This window comes from Miniopterus natalensis, chromosome 9 (assembly GCF_054644295.1).
Source record: "Miniopterus natalensis isolate mMinNat1 chromosome 9, mMinNat1.hap1, whole genome shotgun sequence".
NCBI lineage: Eukaryota > Metazoa > Chordata > Mammalia > Chiroptera > Miniopteridae > Miniopterus > Miniopterus natalensis.
The window spans coordinates 57,954,047-57,970,874 of record NC_142089.1 but is presented as its reverse complement, the minus strand read 5'-3'; the positions used below and the strand labels follow the sequence as shown (position 1 = coordinate 57,970,874).

The 16,828-nt window shown below is 45.0% G+C and overlaps 1 protein-coding gene across 2 annotated transcripts in view; it reads left to right on the top strand.

Annotated features, from left to right (window-relative positions):
* Positions 1-16,828, top strand: part of TGFBR3 (transforming growth factor beta receptor 3) — a 183,838-nt gene that overhangs the window by 130,173 nt on the left and 36,837 nt on the right. For both annotated transcript variants that reach the window (XM_087820584.1, XM_087820583.1), the window contains exons 5-7: positions 6,742-6,925; positions 11,661-11,829; positions 13,520-13,667. In XM_087820584.1, the coding sequence (XP_087676710.1) occupies positions 6,742-6,925; positions 11,661-11,829; positions 13,520-13,667 (501 nt within the window). The remainder of the gene's footprint in view (positions 1-6,741; positions 6,926-11,660; positions 11,830-13,519; positions 13,668-16,828) is intronic.

The window sequence follows — 16,828 nt, the reverse complement described above, 5'->3', positions numbered from 1 at the left end:
TCAGGAGCTCATGGGGGAGCATTTTTTTAGGCATTGGGTCAAGAAAGAGGGAGGAGAGGGATGGAACTAGTTGAGGCCTCATAGTATGGCAGTGTCCCCAGCAGAGCCCCTCTTTCCTACCTCACTGAAGACAGACAGCATGGGGGAAGCTCAGAGAGAGACCAGTGCAAGCGCCAGGCCTCTGAGTCAGCTGACTGCTGAGATAAGTGCTAAAACCAAGAACCTCAGTTCCAGGAAAGTGGTGACTGCACCCGCGAGCCAGGATTTGTTCTCTGCCCTTGGCCTGGGAGCTCTATCTTGAGGCTTCAGTGGATCCATTTAGGACTTTAAGAGTTAAAGCTTAAATACAGGTGTGGAAACAAAAAGGCTGGTTGCCTGTTTTGCTTTTTTTTTTTTCTCCCCTTTTGCTTTTTTCTTGCTCTTTTGGACAAGGTTGTTGAATCGGATCCAGAAAAAATAATAAACTTGGCTCTCATTGCCTAGCCGTAAGTTCTTGCAATAAAACTTCCAGCACTGGCAGATAGAGTAATGTTCTGCTCTCTAAAAAACTCTGGTAGCATAACTAGAATTTAAAATGCGAATGTCGTGTGGTTTGAGTAGGAAGGGCGTTTGGGAGGGGAGGTGGCTCATGTGGATCTCGGCAGCCTGGGATTCGTTGGACAGGGAAGCACCTCACACTTGCCCCTTCTACATATGCTTGCTAAGAATCAGGATTCTTGGAGCTCGGTGCTCTGTTCATTCCCACAGGAAGATGTTTGTCATGTCAGGGAATGTCAGAGGATTGGGCTTTAATTAGCAAGCAGAAGAAAAGTTTCGCAGATTCTGGGGGAAGACATGGAACTACTAAATGATTTAATAATTGGTTTTTAGGTGGAGTTATTGGGTGAAAAATCATTAGCTTTAGAACCTGGATGAATGATCATTTCCTGGGCAGTGAGGGAAGTCAGGGTTACGGGAATAAAGAAGTTATGGCATAGCCTTTCCTGGAACAGCATTGAGCTTTCATTCAACAAGAAATTATTGAGCCCCTGCTTTGTGCCAAGCACTGTGCCGGGCCCAGGAGATTCAGAATGAACAAGGTGCTTTCTTGGCTTCCGAGGCGTTCTTTGTCTATTGAGGGCAGCAGGTTTGCTGATAAATAGTGAAGTTCATGTGAGGCGTGTGTGCAAGGCACAGTGGGTAGCTCCATCTGGAGGAGAGAAGGGGAGCCTGGGTGGTTTCACAGAGGTGATACCTGTGGAAGGACAAAGAGCAGTTACCAGGTGTGCAAGATGGGAAGGAGTGGTCCAGGCAGGGAGCAGGATGTAAAAGGACCTTGAGCTTGAAACAGCATGATGTGTTCTGCCACCGTGAGTGACTCCTGGCAAGTCCTGGCGTGGTGGGAAGTGCGGTAGGCAGAGCCCCTCTCTGGTCATGTGCCAGTTAAGATGCCTAGATGCCGTCCTGCACCATCATGAGTTTACATTTTAGAGAGGTCTCCCAGGCCGCAGTGTGGAGGAGGGAGAGAGGGAGACAGAATTGGCAGCTTGCAGAGTAGGAGGTTACTGTAACAGTTTGGTGAGATGTCAGGGCCAAAAATGGGGTAGCAGCCTAGCTGGGACCTACAAATAAGGTAGAGGATGGTGGAATAAACAGCCCTGGAAATTCTTCCTCTTAACATTTTTAAAAAAACAGTTTCATATTCACTCATGTAGTTATTTTCCTTGCAATGGCAATTGTAATCCTTCTTCATATTAGGAAAATATTATTTTCCCTCTTTCTGTTTTTTGCTAATTTCTTTACATCTGTGTTCTTCTACAAACTTTAACCTAAGCCAGACTCTAGTGAGGGAGGTTTCCACACCATGAAGATTAGGCAGGACTAGAGCTTTGACTGAAGAGTAATGACATTGATATATCATGTCTTTATTCAGCAGGGCTCTTGACAGGTTCTAGCATGTTGCTCTTACAGACAAGAGGAGGACAGTTTGTGGGGTAACCTGTAGTTGAACAACCTGGGACCCCAGCAAGTGCTGTTTAATGTGGGAGGAGTGTGCCTGTTAAGACACAGGACTGAGCCTGGTCTTGTTCAGCTTCTCGGGGATGTAGCTGAACGTGTAGAAGGTACTCATGAAATTTGGAGATATTGACAGCTAACAGAATCAGGATTTTTCTCAGGTCTCCAAAGACTTGAAATACAGATTTAAAGAATAGATATAAGCCTTTGTCTTTATATGGTGTAAAGGAAGGATGTGAAAAGGCTCCATCTAATAAAATAAAGGCCTCATCGTCGTCACCACCACCTCCCTGGTGTGACTGCCACTGTTTCCCCGCTGGGTAATTCCAGAAGTCGACCACTGGTTTCCTGTTCTGTCTCTCTTCAGTGTAGACTGGACATGGCAGCCAAAGTGATCTTGTTAAAATATTTCTTAGGTGTTTGGATGCACTCTCAGTGGTGTCCCGTCTCACCCGTAAGTCCCCCAGTCCTTCACAATGGTCTGCAAGGTCCAGTTGGACCTGCCGGCGTCCTCTCTGAGCTTGCTGACCTTTTCTCCTACCCCGTCTCCCCCTCACCCCTGTGCTGCAGCTACACTGACCTCCTTGCTTGTCCTTCCCTGCACCAAACCTTTACACTTGCTGCTGTGTCCACCATGAGTGCTCTTCCCTTGATATCTGCATGGTTTGCTCTTTTATTCCCTTCAGGTCTCTAACTGCTCAGGGACTTTCTCAGTTAGACTTTGCCCAGCACATTTAAAAGTATAGTACCCCTCTCCTCTTCTCTCAATTTGTTTTGCTCCAGAGCACTGATTACTATATTATATATTGTACTTATTTTGCTCCTCTGGCTTCCTTACTAGACTGTAAACTCCACAAGGATGGGGAATTTTCATCTTTTGCCTTTTCAATTATATCCCCAGTGCCTGGCACAGAGGAGGTGGGCATGGGCACTCAATAAGTATTTGTTGGGTGTTTAAAGCATAAAATAATGAACATGAGATAATAGCAGGATTCAGCTGATGTAAAAGCTAATGTGACCTTGGGCCTGATGTAATCATGGGCCTTATGCAGTGTGCCCATTATATAGAAGGAGATTTATGTCGGAAATTGGCCACCAAGTCCAGAATCTGCAATGCTGCTGTTGCAGTTTGAGTTCTAAGGCCAGCAGGCTACTGTGTAGGACCAGGAGGAGCTGCCGTCCTAATTTAAAGGCAGTTGGGCAGGAGAATTCTCTCTTACTGTGGGGAAGGGCCGGCCTTTTGTTCTATGCAGGCCTTTAGGTGATTGGATGAGGTCCACACACATTAGGAAGGGCTGTTTATGTACCAACTTAAATGTTAATCCCATTAAAAACATCCTCATGGGTGTTTGGTCAGACTAGTGTTTGACCAAATATCTGGGCACCTGATGGCCCAAATTGACATGTAAAATTTACCATCACAGTACATTTGCCAGACCACACCCAAACCCTGAGTCTTGTCCCCGGCACCACATTTCAGGCTCTGCTGGTGGAGAGCTGACATCCATGGTATCCGGGGGCCAGCTACATACAGTACCCTAAAGAAGTGAAGTCGTGAGCAGGGTCCAGTGACATCCTCAAACATTCAAAGGCTTCTCTCATGGAGCAAAGAGGAAGGGATTCTTTGGTCTGGAAGACACAGCTCAGACAAGTGGATGGAAGGCAAATCTTACAGGCAGAAAGTAAGAACAGAAATCTTCTGCCTTGGGAGCTAGCAAGGTCTTCTTCTGGAAGGGCTCAAGGAGAAGCCACCTGTGACCAGGAGCCTGAAGTCTCCTATTCTGATCTTGCCCAGGTGCTGTTCCCTGATCTTGGGTGGGCCATTAACTTCTCTGAGATTTCCTCTTCTCTGCCAGGGAAATTACCTCCTAGGTCTTCCCGAGGATCAGGTGGGAATAACAATACCTTCTAAAGCTCGGTGGGGGTTGGGGGAGGGCTTTGTCAGCATCCAGCTTTGTCTGAGCCAGAACTAGTGGTCAGCAGGAGTGCTGACTAACCCCTTGCCGCAGCAGGAAATTTCCACTGACCTGCAGTCAGGGACACTTCACTGCTCCTGGCAGCTTTACTTTCTTATTGGAATGTGCCTGAGGAGTGGAAGTTAACTCCTTTTCCACATCCCTCAGCCCTGAATGTGAGATCCCGCTGCTGCTGGCCCAGGAGAAGACAGACTTGACCAGGGCTGAGAGTGCATGGAGGGATCAGCCAGGAGCTGCCCCTTCTCGGCTCTACCATGCTGTCACTTGTCAGTCACTTCAGGACACATTCCAGAATTGGTCCCTGTTCTCTGACTGACACTGTTCACATTCTTGCCTCTGGAATGTTCCAGGGTGACGTATCCCACCTTCCACTCTGAAGAAATGTACTCTGTGTATAACGTATTTAAAGCCCAAGGGATTTATTTTATGGCTATAACATGAATGAGAACAAAAGGAACAGAACATCCAGGGATGCTTGCCTAAACATTCAGAACGGTGCTGGCAGCGGGACAAGGGCCTCTGGACTGTTGTGGGTTTTTTCAGTGACAGGCTTAATAAAAAATGACTTTTTAACACAAGTGCTTTTCAGTGTAAAGAAGATTTTACTACAGTGCTTAAGTCAGAAAACCAGATAAACATTGTTTGAAGTTGTGTGTTGATGAGTAGCTGAGCCTCAGAGGATTTATACATAGGTTGGCCTGGCTGTTATTTGGCAGGTATATGGCTCAGGGTTTTTTTTTCTTATGCAGGCGATGTCAAAACAAGGCCGAAGCTAAGTGGCACCCACTGGTTTTGTTTATAACTGGCATTGGGACATTTAGCAAATGTCATTACCACACTTGATAGCACTCTGTGGTGCTTAACACATAGTAGGCGTTCAATAAATGATAACTACTGGTACTGGTCATAGTTTACGGTCAGATTATGAATGATGAGTTCTGGGCTTCCCAAGTCAATACAAATCAGAAAGGTTCTCTTCTTCTTTATTAAGTACTAAACAGCATAGAAAGGGCTGTTAATTTGGGGACCCAGTTTGGGGATCCAGCAGATGTGCAAGTGGTAGTAACAATCAGTCAGTCTGAAGTATATAGACCAGGAGTTCTCAGTCACAGTACTGTGGACATCTGGATAATTCTTCATTGTGGGCTCTGCCCTGTGTATTGCTGTAAGATGTTTAGCAGCACCCCTGGTCTCTATGTGCTAGCTGTCAGTAGCTCCTCTCTCTCAGTTGTGACAATCAAAACTGTTTCCAGACTTTGCCAAAAGTCCCCTGAGGGATAAAATCGCCTCTCGCTAAGAAGCACTGACGTAGAGGAAGCTGTGAGGTGCCCACACTGAGCCTGACTGTAACAGTGTTTTTCAAATTCCGGATTCCTCAGTGCCCATTAAGATGAGGCTTCTCAGTTGTGGATGAACATTGAAATCGCCAGGGAGCTTTAAAATATTCTGATGCATGAGTCCCACCCCAAACATTCTCATTGACCTGGGATGTGGCCTGTACCTCAGGGTATTTAGAAGCTCCTAGGTGCTCCTAGCTTTCTGCCAAGAGGGGACACAGCATTAGTAGGTCATGGAATCAATTTGATGAAGTACTTCTTTGTTAGCATTTAAAAAATATATATGTATATAATTGAATAGAAAATATTAATGCCTAGCACAATACTTAAGTACTACTTTGTATGTGTGTGTGTTAAGATCAAAAACACTGCTGTAAGCTATAGAATCGTAAGCAAAATTCTTGCCCTCAACCTGAAAGTCTGGCTGTTTCTAACCTTTTTTTACCTGCTTGTTTTTGTTAATAATAAATAGTTATTGTGAAATTTAATACAAGGCATTTATAGTTTTATGATGGGAATTTGTGACTCATTTTGCTCACATTTTGAGGTTTCACCTTGACATTGATAAAATCAATAATTTTATAAATGCTAGCCGTTAACGGCATGCATATTTTCACCAGTAACTAAATTTGATTATAGTACAGCAACCAGGTGATAATTTTATTCCTTTGTGTGAGTTAATGACATATACCATCATTTGCTAGGTCAGCGGCAGTCTGAATACATTCAGCAAGAGTTTGGGACGCGCGTAAATCATCCCGAAAGTTTTATGAGGCTGAGTCTAACAGCCTCTTGACTTCATTATCTGTGGGAATTTGGGGGTCTTACAAAATAAACTGTGATACACATTCATCTCACTGTCAGGAAGTAGTGTAATGTAATAGAAGACTGGCAGCATCTGGCCATTCTTTGTATCTCCATGCTCAGGAGAACATAACCTGAAGGGACTCTTGCTGTGTCCCTGAGGTGGTGATACTGCAGCAGTGGAAGACTTGGAAGTGAAGTTCAAGTGCTAGCAGGACTGTGGGATTGCTTGCCCTGGTCCTGAGGCCCATAGCAAGCCCATGACTTACCAAGACTTCCTGCTGGACTTGAAGCACAGTACTTGAAGATGGGCCTTCAGTTTAGGTATCTGGAAAATAGCAATGATAATTCATATGGTGCTCATCCTGCACTCTGAAGCCTGTCAACACAAAGGTCTTTAAAAATTCAGAGGGACATCCTGTGTCATTAGTAGCTTTGTCAGCATCAGGGAGAAGTAGCCTTGAGGTTATTTCTCCAGTTAGCTGCTTGGAAAAAGATATTCTGCCAGTATAACAAAGGGGAGAGGTTGGATTGACAGACATCCATTAATCATCTGGTAAGTGCTCACTAGTTATGATTCAGCTCCAGGTGACTGCACCACGTTCAATATGCGATTCTCTTTCCTCTAGGTGTCTGAGAATTCTGTGGTCCAGTTTTCATCCAGAAACTTCTCACTGTCGGCAAAAACAGAAGAAAGGAGCTTCCCACATGGAAATGAACATCTGTTAAATTGGGCCCGAAAGGAGTATGGAGCAGTCACTTCATTCACTGAACTTAAGATAGCACGAAACATTTATATTAAAGTGGGGGAAGGTAAATTTTATATGGTTTTAATTAGTGACTGATTTACGGCAGTCAATTGTTTTCTTTTCTGAGACCAGGTGGTTAGGGTAAGGAATCATGTAATTACAGAATGTTGGAGCTGGCAGGGACCTGAGGGATCTCTGGGGCCTGTTTCCCCCATGCCCCCTCCTTCCCGTTTCCTTCTGAGAAAACTGGCCTGCTAATGGCCAAGTAAGAAATGGGGGAGTAGCCTGGTTGAGAGAGGAGGAGGCGGTTGTGGTGTAGGATTTAGAAGACAGACATACACAGAAGTTAGGAAAGGTGAGTGGAGGGCGAGAAGCCTGGAGTGTGGGAAAGAAGGTGGTAACTGGTGCTATGAAGGAGGAGTTGGCAGACTAGGTCAACAGTTAGGGGTTCCTCTTGCCTATTATTTGCAAACATTTGAAGCCGATGTCGGTTTATGATTTTGAGATATCAGTTAAATTTTGGACAATAGCAGAGGAAAAGTGTTTGAGTATATTTTTAATACTAAGGCCTATTGCAGGGATAAATTATTAGAGAAAGGACCTAACTGTATGGCCTTGATAAGAAATTGCTCATTTTAATTTCTTTGCCTTGCAGAGGGATATAAATATTCAGTGACTCAATTTTGGAAGCGTATTATTTTTTAATAACATTTTTCATTATTATTTTTAGTAAAATCTATTTGGAACCCCCATAAATTACTAGAAATAACAACTCTTGTGAAAGGGCCCTTGTTCTGGTCAGGTGATTGTGTGAAAACTGCACTTCAGGTCTTCATGTCCATCTGTTTTCTGTTGGATTTACAGCGGCTGTCACCTTCTCTGCAGACAGCAGGGCACCACGGGGCGGGTTACTGAGGGCTTGTGCCCAGCCCTTTTTGAATCTGGGCTGTTTGACAGATGCAAGAAAGGTGGACACTGATGTCAAGTGTGTGCTGTGTGCAGAGGCCACAGCAGGTGCTTTCACATGTACCCACCCACCTAACCCCGCCAGGAATCCTGGGAGGAGACCATTATTTCCGTTATTTTACAGAGGGGTTAGTGGAGCGTCAAGCTGACTTTCTCAACTCCATATGATTAGCAAGTGGCAAAGCCGGAACTCAAACCCAGGTTTCCTGATTCTTGAGTCTGGAACACGGCTTGTTGCCCGATGCCATGTTTTAAGTCTTACCTGGATAAGCACAGCCTGCAAATGAAAGTGGGCCACCCGGATGGGAAGACTTGTTCAGCAGAGTAAAGCGAGGAGGAGTTTTAGATGAGAATTTGGTATAAAAAGTTGAAGTTTGTTATTAAACTATCATGGTAGTCAGGTAGCTAATAGTAGAAGTCAAGCCCATTTGGAACAAAATAAAAAAATCTCTTTTAACAAAGGCCCTAAGCCCTGGCCAATGCTCTGCATTTCTGAAACAGATTTCTAGCAGCGTGAAAGAATGTTGATGACCCCCCTTGGAATTTCTTAGAATGAGAAAATGTGTTATAGTAACCTTTAGAATGCCAGGCTCTGTTTTCTCAACGGTGCACAAGCTTCAGTGCACAGCCATTACCTGCCCTTAGAGTGGGAGATTCGGTGACTTCCCCAAGGCCACACGTTGGGTTGGGGAAGAACTTAAAGGACATGGTGTCCAGTCCAGTAAAAACTGATTTACTCCTTGGTAACACCCTTGGAACACCTGAAACTTGACTCCAGCCATCAGTTGGGCAATGTCATTGACCCACACTGTGGAGAGGAACAGCTAAAGGAAATGAGAGTCCTGGGTTAGGTCTGCCAATGGGCCACAAGGCGATGTTGTGTATCACCATGGATTTGACTCCACTGAGCAAGGTTCATCTTCTCGCTTCCCAGAAACTGACCTTTCTCTACCCTCAACCCAGGGACCCCAGGCCTCCTCTTGCTCTGTCCCCAGTAATTCTCAAAGTGTGGCCCCTGCCCCACAGCATCCTCATCACTTGGGAACTTGTTAGAAATACCAGTTCTGGGGCCCACCCCAGAACCACTAAATCAGAAACTCGGGGGGTGGGGTCCAGTCATCTGTGTTTAAGGAGCACTGTAGGTGATTCTCATGCTTGCTAGTGTCCAAGAACTGCTGCTCTAACCAGTACACCTGGAGTGGAAGAACTGGGGAGGGTTCGCTTCTTATCCCAGCTGGTCTCATTAACTGTGAAGCTTCAGGCAACACTTTGATTTACCACTGGGGCCTCAGTTTCCGCAGCAGGGAAATGAGGAGTTTGCATCACCTCCCAGGCTTTCAGAGTGTATCATTCAAGGTCTCAAAGTCATTTGTCAGTCTTTTCCTGAAATACAAATAAGCATGTGGCTCCCCCTCCCCCCACCCCAAACATGCCAGGTTTCTGCCCGGGGATTCCCCTTTGTGGTTTCCTTTCTACTTGGCAGTTGGTGCAAGTGTTTATGCCAGGCATGCAGAAGGTCGTTTGGGGGGAAAAACCACACACACACACACACACACACACACACACACACACACACACACCACCACCACCCCCACCCCCCCCAAAGAGTGATCCGCTTATTCAACTTAGTGACAATGGCATCTGAGACTTGAGCCCTTAATAACAGCAACTTTTAAACAATTAAAGCTTTACTGGTGGCTTACAAAGGTCACAAGGTAGGTGAGTGCTTTGTTATTTGTTTCAAATCTCACATCCCTGTTTTTTAATTCAGGAAACCTATACTGTGGAGCTACTATACCAAGTGCCCCTGGGAACTAAATATACAGGCTGAAGTACCAGGAGGGTCCTAGTTTCTTGAGTTGAGACTTGCCAGTCCCTGGCCCATCCACGCACCCTCTGCTTCTTAATGAAGTTTCAGCCTTGCCACCCCAGGATCATTTTCTGTCCTGTGATCTGGGGGAGGCATCCGTGGGGCCGCAGCTGCAGGGTGTGCATTCCTCATCTGCTCATCTGGCAAAACCCTCGGCAGATGTGGCGGGAGGCTGCTCCAGCAGCCTGAGTTGGCGGAGTCCTGGCCTCTTCCCTCTGAGGGGGTTGTTAGGGAAGAAAGCAGAGTGCAGAGCTAGGGCTCTTGGAACGAGCCTGCAAGCGGGGGCCTCATGAGCTCCTCTGGTCCCCTCTGTTCTAGGGATGGCTCTGGGGATGCCATGGTGCGTGGAGCCCCGTTTCCACACTGCGTGCTGTGGACTTCTGCACGAGGGAGGTTGCACATGTTCAGCAGGGGTTGGGGAGGGAAAGACCAACCCAACCTTGGGGCCTCCTGGGCTGGTGGCTCACTCCTCAATGAGACTTGCGTGTGAATTTGAACCCTGGCATCCGAGTCCATTAAATGAAAAGGGCAGAAGTGTGTTTCATTAAAGTGCCAGGGCTCTGATTAATTACCCCTTCTGAAAAGAGCTTGCTACACCTAGAACTTCCTTGACATTGGTCCCAGCTGTCACACTGCCAGCAGCTTCAACTTCTGTTTAAACATTTAGACCGCTGAATGGAAATCCCATCAGCCACGGTGCTGTGCAAACGGCGTGTGCCGTTGGGGGAGTGTCTTCAGCTCTTGGTGTGTGCATCACTTTCCCTGGCGGAGTTGATGAGCAGCCCTCGGCACAGTGAGACAGTGTTTGTGAAAGCACCTTGTAAACTGTGCAGTGCCACAGAAACGTTAGTCACCTGTGTCAGGATTGTGGGAAGTGCCCTTACTGCATTCCCCAAGCTCCTGCCTTTGGTCTTGAGAGTATAAAGTGCTGTGAGGAATAAATAAGAGGGAACAATTAATTATACATGGTGGGCCAGAGGGTTAATTGGGTAGCTGGTCCCCTTATTAATTGAAATAGCAAATATCCAAGGAGAAGCTTACCTGGGGGTAGGATAGATAATTGGATACATTGTTGAGTATGCTCACTGTGAGATATTTAGTAGATTTTTAGGTGAGAGGTGCTTGGTAGACAGATGACAATACAGGTCTGCAGCTCAGAAAAGGCATGATCTAGGTACATGTGGAAACTATGGGAGTGATTGAGATCATCTAGGAAGACTATGAGACAAAAGGTTGAGGAAAGAAGTGAGATTCTTAGCCTTGGTTTTCTATCAGGATCAACGATGGAGCTTTTGACAAAGAAAGCTTCCTAGGCTCCCCTAGGTCTTCTGAATCAGTCTCTCTGGGATGGTGGATTCTGATGTGCACCAAAGATCGAGGATCACTGGTGTTTAAAGGATGAGCAGAAGCCCGGCTGGCGTGGCTCAGCGGCTGAGCATCGACCTGGGACCCAGGCGATCGGGGTTCGATTCCCGGTCAGGGCACATGCCCGGGTTGCAGGCTCGATCCCCAATAGGGCGCATGGAGGAGGCAGCTGATCAATGACTCTCATCGTTGATGTTTCTCTCTCTCTCTCCCCCTCTCCCTTCTTCTCTCTGAAGTCAATAAAGACATATTTTAAAAAGTAAATAAGAATAAAGGATGAGCAGAGGAGGAGGAGCCAGTGAAAGAGATGGAAAGACAAGTTAGAGGAAATTGATGAGGACCGAGAAGTTATCACAGAGAACAGGAAAGGAGGGAATTTAGGCCAAAAGGGGCCACTAGAGTTGACCACTAGGACATCACTGGTGACCAGAGGGGAGGCATTTCAGGCCAGAGGTTGACGAGATCTAAGGCCTTTCCTCAGCACTCATGGTTCTTACATCCTGCCCTTGCTCAGTGCCACTGTCACCTTCTTTCCTTGAGCCTGGTTACCTTGGAGATCAGCGGTTTGACAGGTTGTCCTGCGCTTCTTTACTTTCAGATCAAGTGTTCCCTCCCACATGCAACATCGGGAAGAATTTCCTGTCGCTCAATTATCTTGCCGAGTACCTTCAGCCCAAAGCTGCAGAAGGGTGCGTGATGTCCAGCCAGCCCCAGGATAAAGAAGTGCACATCATTGAGTTAATCACCCCCAGCTCCAACCCCTACAGGTGCGTGAGTGTGTGTTCTGAACTGAGATGAGATGGAAATAAAGACCTTTCCCGACTCAAGGCGGGGAGAGGTGCAGCCCAACCTGTGCAGGAGGGAGGGAGCCACGATGCTTTGCGTGAGGTTCACAGAAGCTTTGAAGAAGGGAGTAAAGGCTCCAGCAGTACATTTTATTTTCTGCATGCGTCTCTAGATCCTCTGTATTCCAGTTGAGCTCCTGACGCCTGTTCTGAACTTCTTGGTACTAATTAATAGGATACAGTTATTCTTGCTCCATCTTTGTTTCCTATGAGGTTATCCCTGATAAGAAAATTGCGAAATGTGTCTTATCAACATAATTCTTATTTGAATAACATTCTGTTTTTATAAACTTCTGTTCCCAGTGTCATCAGAGCACTTTGCACTCGTAACTGCTTGCTTCCAAGCTCTCTCTCTCTCTCTCTCTCTCTCTCTCTCTCTCTGTGTGTGTGTGTGTGTGTGTGTGTGTGTGTGTAATGTTGGGGGTGGCCCTTCTTAGGGACACACCAAACAGCCGTTAGATGTAACTTGCCTCTCCCTTGCATTCTCCCCACTCTCCCATCGCAGCTTTCTGAGCCAGGACTGGAAATGTAACCCTCCCTATCGAGAATGAATAGAGGACTTAAAGAAAAGAAATAAAAAGGGGAAAAGTTGGCTCTTCTTCCACGTTAGCCTGCATTTCATGTGGGCTAATGACTTAAAAATATAAATTTACATTGTAGAGGGATGTCGAAGTTAAAGTTCTAATCAAATTTTTATTTCAAAAACGAATAAACTACAGATCCATTTTGGTAAGATTTCGTCCTGTCTCACGTGAAGGATCTTGCAAGAAATTAAAGGGGAATGAGAACAGAAGCAACCTGGCAAAAGCACTGAGACAGTAAGCCTAAGGCTTCATTCATATCATTCATTTTATACTTTACAAGTGTGTAAAACCAAGATGGAAAGAAAGACTTGCCTTTAAATTCAGAATGACAGAGATGTTATTGTTTGGTAAAAATTCTCTTTTATACTGAATTCTTAAAAGTTTGGGTTGTGTTCACCAATTTTCCAGTAATCACTTGGTTGACCATCTGTTTTCTTGATTTCGATAAGTATATATGCAGAAGTTTGAGAAAGCCAGTGCAGATAGGATTCTGTAGCAGATGTTAATGGCTTAAGCAAACCTTATATAAGTCAAGGAATTCTCCATCCTTTTCCCTCTTACTCTGAAGTTTCCTATTGTTTTACTGCCATGCCTCCCTCCCCCACTCACCAAACTGTGGCCCTCTTCTTGTTTTGAAGGATTTTTGAACATACAACATTATGGAAAGTTACACATGGAAGTGCTGAAGGTGTCGAAGGTTGAAAAGGCAATGATTTTGCTTCAAAAGTAAACTGTTCGTTTATTCAAGTCCATTTCAAACAGTGGCTGCATTAACCACCCTTTTTTTTTTTAAGAGGAGAAAAATTTTAGTGACTAATTATGAGCAGGCATATTTTTCTGTTGTTATGTAAGGCCATTTTGTTGTGTGTGCACTAACAATCTGTTTTGCACATGTCATTTGCCTGGGATCAACTCCAGCTTTTTAATCAACTGGCCAGACACTGGAAACATGAAGACTTGGAAGAGGGGAGATAGTTGCAACTTTCTGGCATTTGGGTCCTAACTCTGCCTTTGTTTTCCATTCACAGTGCTTTCCAGGTGGATATAATAATTGACATAAGACCTTCTCGAAAGGATCCTGAGGTGGTCAAAAATCTCATCTTGATCTTAAAGTGCAAAAAGTCTGTCAACTGGGTGATCAAATCCTTCGATATTAAGGGAAACCTGAAAGTTATTGTAAGTCGGTTGAGCATTTCTTCGTTTTGACGACTGGCAATCATTTAAGCCATGTTTATATGTGTTGTTATTGTCAGGTTTCTGCCTCTTTGAACTCTCTCTGAGCTCTCTCAGCAATTTTCCACTTTGTAAAATAGCCTGTTCCTTGGCTTCTTTCGACAAGGGCGAATAGTGTGTTGGTTAAGATTATGGCCCCTGGGGTCAAGACAGACCCAGATTTGAGTCCAGACTCTGCCATTTACAAACTGTGACCTTGGGCAATTCCCTTAGCCTCTATGGACCTCATTTGTCTTATTTGTGACATTCCTGAAATGTATTAGTGTACTTTTCAGCATGGTTAGTATAAAATAATGGACACAATTATAAGACATGATTGAGTCCTGTAAGACCCACTCTCTCGACTTTTGAGATAAACACATGATATTGGCCTGCCTTTCTAACTTCTGAGGGCAAAATACCAATAATAGATTCACCAATAATGGAGACGTTATTACATAAGGGATGGCTCTAGAGAAACCCCACCCTCAACCTGTTGCCTAAGCATTATGTTTCGTGAAGGAAATCTACTGAAGGGGTTTAGCTGATTGGCCTGATAGGCAAATAGCAGCTAGTTCTTGAAAAGTTGAATGTTGAAATTTGGTAAAACAAATTTTTTCAAATATGTTTAGAGAGATAACTTTACAGAATATTGGAGCAAATCATAACGAAAGTTCAAGAAAAATCCCCCTTCTGATTTTTAAGAAGATTAATTACCTCTTTAGCATCTCTTTTTGTAGGCTCAAATTTTTATGCATTGTCTTTTTAAAAAATTGTGGCCATTTCCTCTTCTGTACCTGCATTGAATCCATTGGAGGGGGTTTTATGTTTTCAGTGTTTTGGGAGAGGGATGCCTTTGGTTTTGGTATTACTCATTTGTGGCACCTTCGTGTGACAGCAGAGAGCAAAGCCAGCGGTCCCCTAGGCAACGTCATGTACAGGCACTCACCAGGGGCAGCAGGCAAAGCCACGAGCACACACATCTTAATTTAAAGTAATCGTTTCTGGTTCCTGTGGCTTTGTGTGTTTTTTAAACTTTGAGAGGATCCCAGTAAGCCATCATGTGTAATGATGATACCATTAATTTGGTGTTGAGCGCAAGGCCCAGCCGTGATTCTGTGAAGTCAGAACTGTCTCGATTGCCTTCCCTGGCGTGGCGTGAGCGATGTTGGTGACCTGAGGTGTCTGCAGCCTTTGCTGCCTGGCACACCAATCAAATGTTTTTAATTTCAGAATAACAACAACAGGAAAGGGAATCATGCTCTGGAACACAAAAACATACGGTACATTTTTAATTCCCTGCTGGAGTTCTTGTGTAAATGTTCTCTCAGCCCTGACCCTTTCAGTGGCTCCTTCTCCCCCTGAGTAAATGTGCCTGGTCCATGGCAGTCCTGGTGTTCGCTCTGAATGTCTCCACTTCTCCTGTGAATCAGAAAGGCTAGAAATGAGATTGCTCATCCCAGTGTAAGATCTGTTTATATTTCTCTCCTTGGCTGTACTCCATTCCAGGCCAATTTTGGACAATGCATGACAGCATTACTAAACAATTAGGTAATGTTTCATGATGTTCTTTTTTATTCCCCCAGTCAGTTTCATACGTTGTGATTTCCTAACTCCCTGTCTCAGATGTGAATTCTGATTGTGCTGTGAGGGAAAGTCACCTACTAATAAAAAGGCATAAATTCTTGCTTAGTAAGAGGGACATGGTTTATAGTGACCTTGTTTCTAGTATGTCCTTTAAAGACGTATGGGAGAGTGGAAAGAATCCTGGCTTTGGGGCCAGACAGGGCTGGATTCAAATTCCATCTCCAGTTGTCATTACTCCCAGCTGGGATTGGGTAAGCCAGTTGAACTCTGAGTCTCTTTCCTTAGCTGTGAAATGGGCACGATGATAGTACTCATCTTGAGACTAATCGTGAGGTGTAAGGGAGTTTGTTCATTTGTGCATTTATTCATTTAGCAGGTATCCGTTAAGTGCCTCCTGGGTGTTTCATCCAAAGCACTTGACACACTGCCTGCACACGGCGAGCTCTCAGCTAGTGCCTCTCAGCTTCTGTGAGCCTCGGGCTCCGCTCCTCTGACACAGATAGTAATGCCCGTCTCCTTATATTTTAGAGGAGAACACAGGTTAGCTCCTAGCACGGGGCGTGTGTGCCATACAAAGGGAGTTCATCTTTCTTCCATAAGCAACTCTTAAAAAGTTTGTCTGTAGAAGCGATTAACTTCTCTAAACAAAGTGAAAACATAGAACATTATCTGAAGGATTTGTAAGGAACTTAATGGGGTAATTTAAAGAAGAGCCCCATTATACATGAGAGTGTGTGTGTGTGTGTGTGTGTGTGTGTGTGTGTGCGCGCGCGCGTGTGTGTGAAGGGTGGGGTGTGAGCAGAATGAACCTTCCAAATGACACAGTGGTCCAAAGAGATGCAAAGGTTTGTGCTGTGAGCAGGAATGGGAATACCAGAAGTATCTGCATTGCCATGCCGAGCTCTGGCTTTTTCTTTGGACCGTGCATAATCACATTTCGGGAGAACCTCCAAAACATAAAAGAATTGATGAAGGAAACGTGTTAGAAATTTATTGTTGTAACATTTCATGGCCTCAGGACTTTAAGGTTGGCAATGGCCAGTTTGTTCTTAGACATTGTTTTAGAATATGCACTATATACTCTCTGCCCAGCCCTTCCTCAAGCCCCTCCCCGAGCCCAGCAGTTCTGATGTAAGTGTGTGTTGGGTAGTGAGGGAGGAGACAGAGGCACTCAGATTTTACCTAGCTCACCATCCTTTGTGAAGACGTGGATGGGAAAGATGGCAGTGCTATTTGGAGACACCCTTGAACGCTCCTATTTGGAGCAGCTACACGGAGGCTTTGGAAAAACCTGGGGACTCCCAGAAATACAGGGTGAGAAATTCACTCATTGCTGACAACCAGCTTGCCTGCCATTGACTCAAGCCTCGCTGCTTTACAAACGTGTAGATAGATTTGTAGCCTTGTAAATCCCAAGGCGTAATCAATGTGAGCTGTACTGACAGCTCCCAGATTTCATGTGGAAAGGTGTAAACAAATCACTCCATCTGGGTACAGAAAGGACAGGTGGCGGTTATGATGATAGTATTCTGGAAATA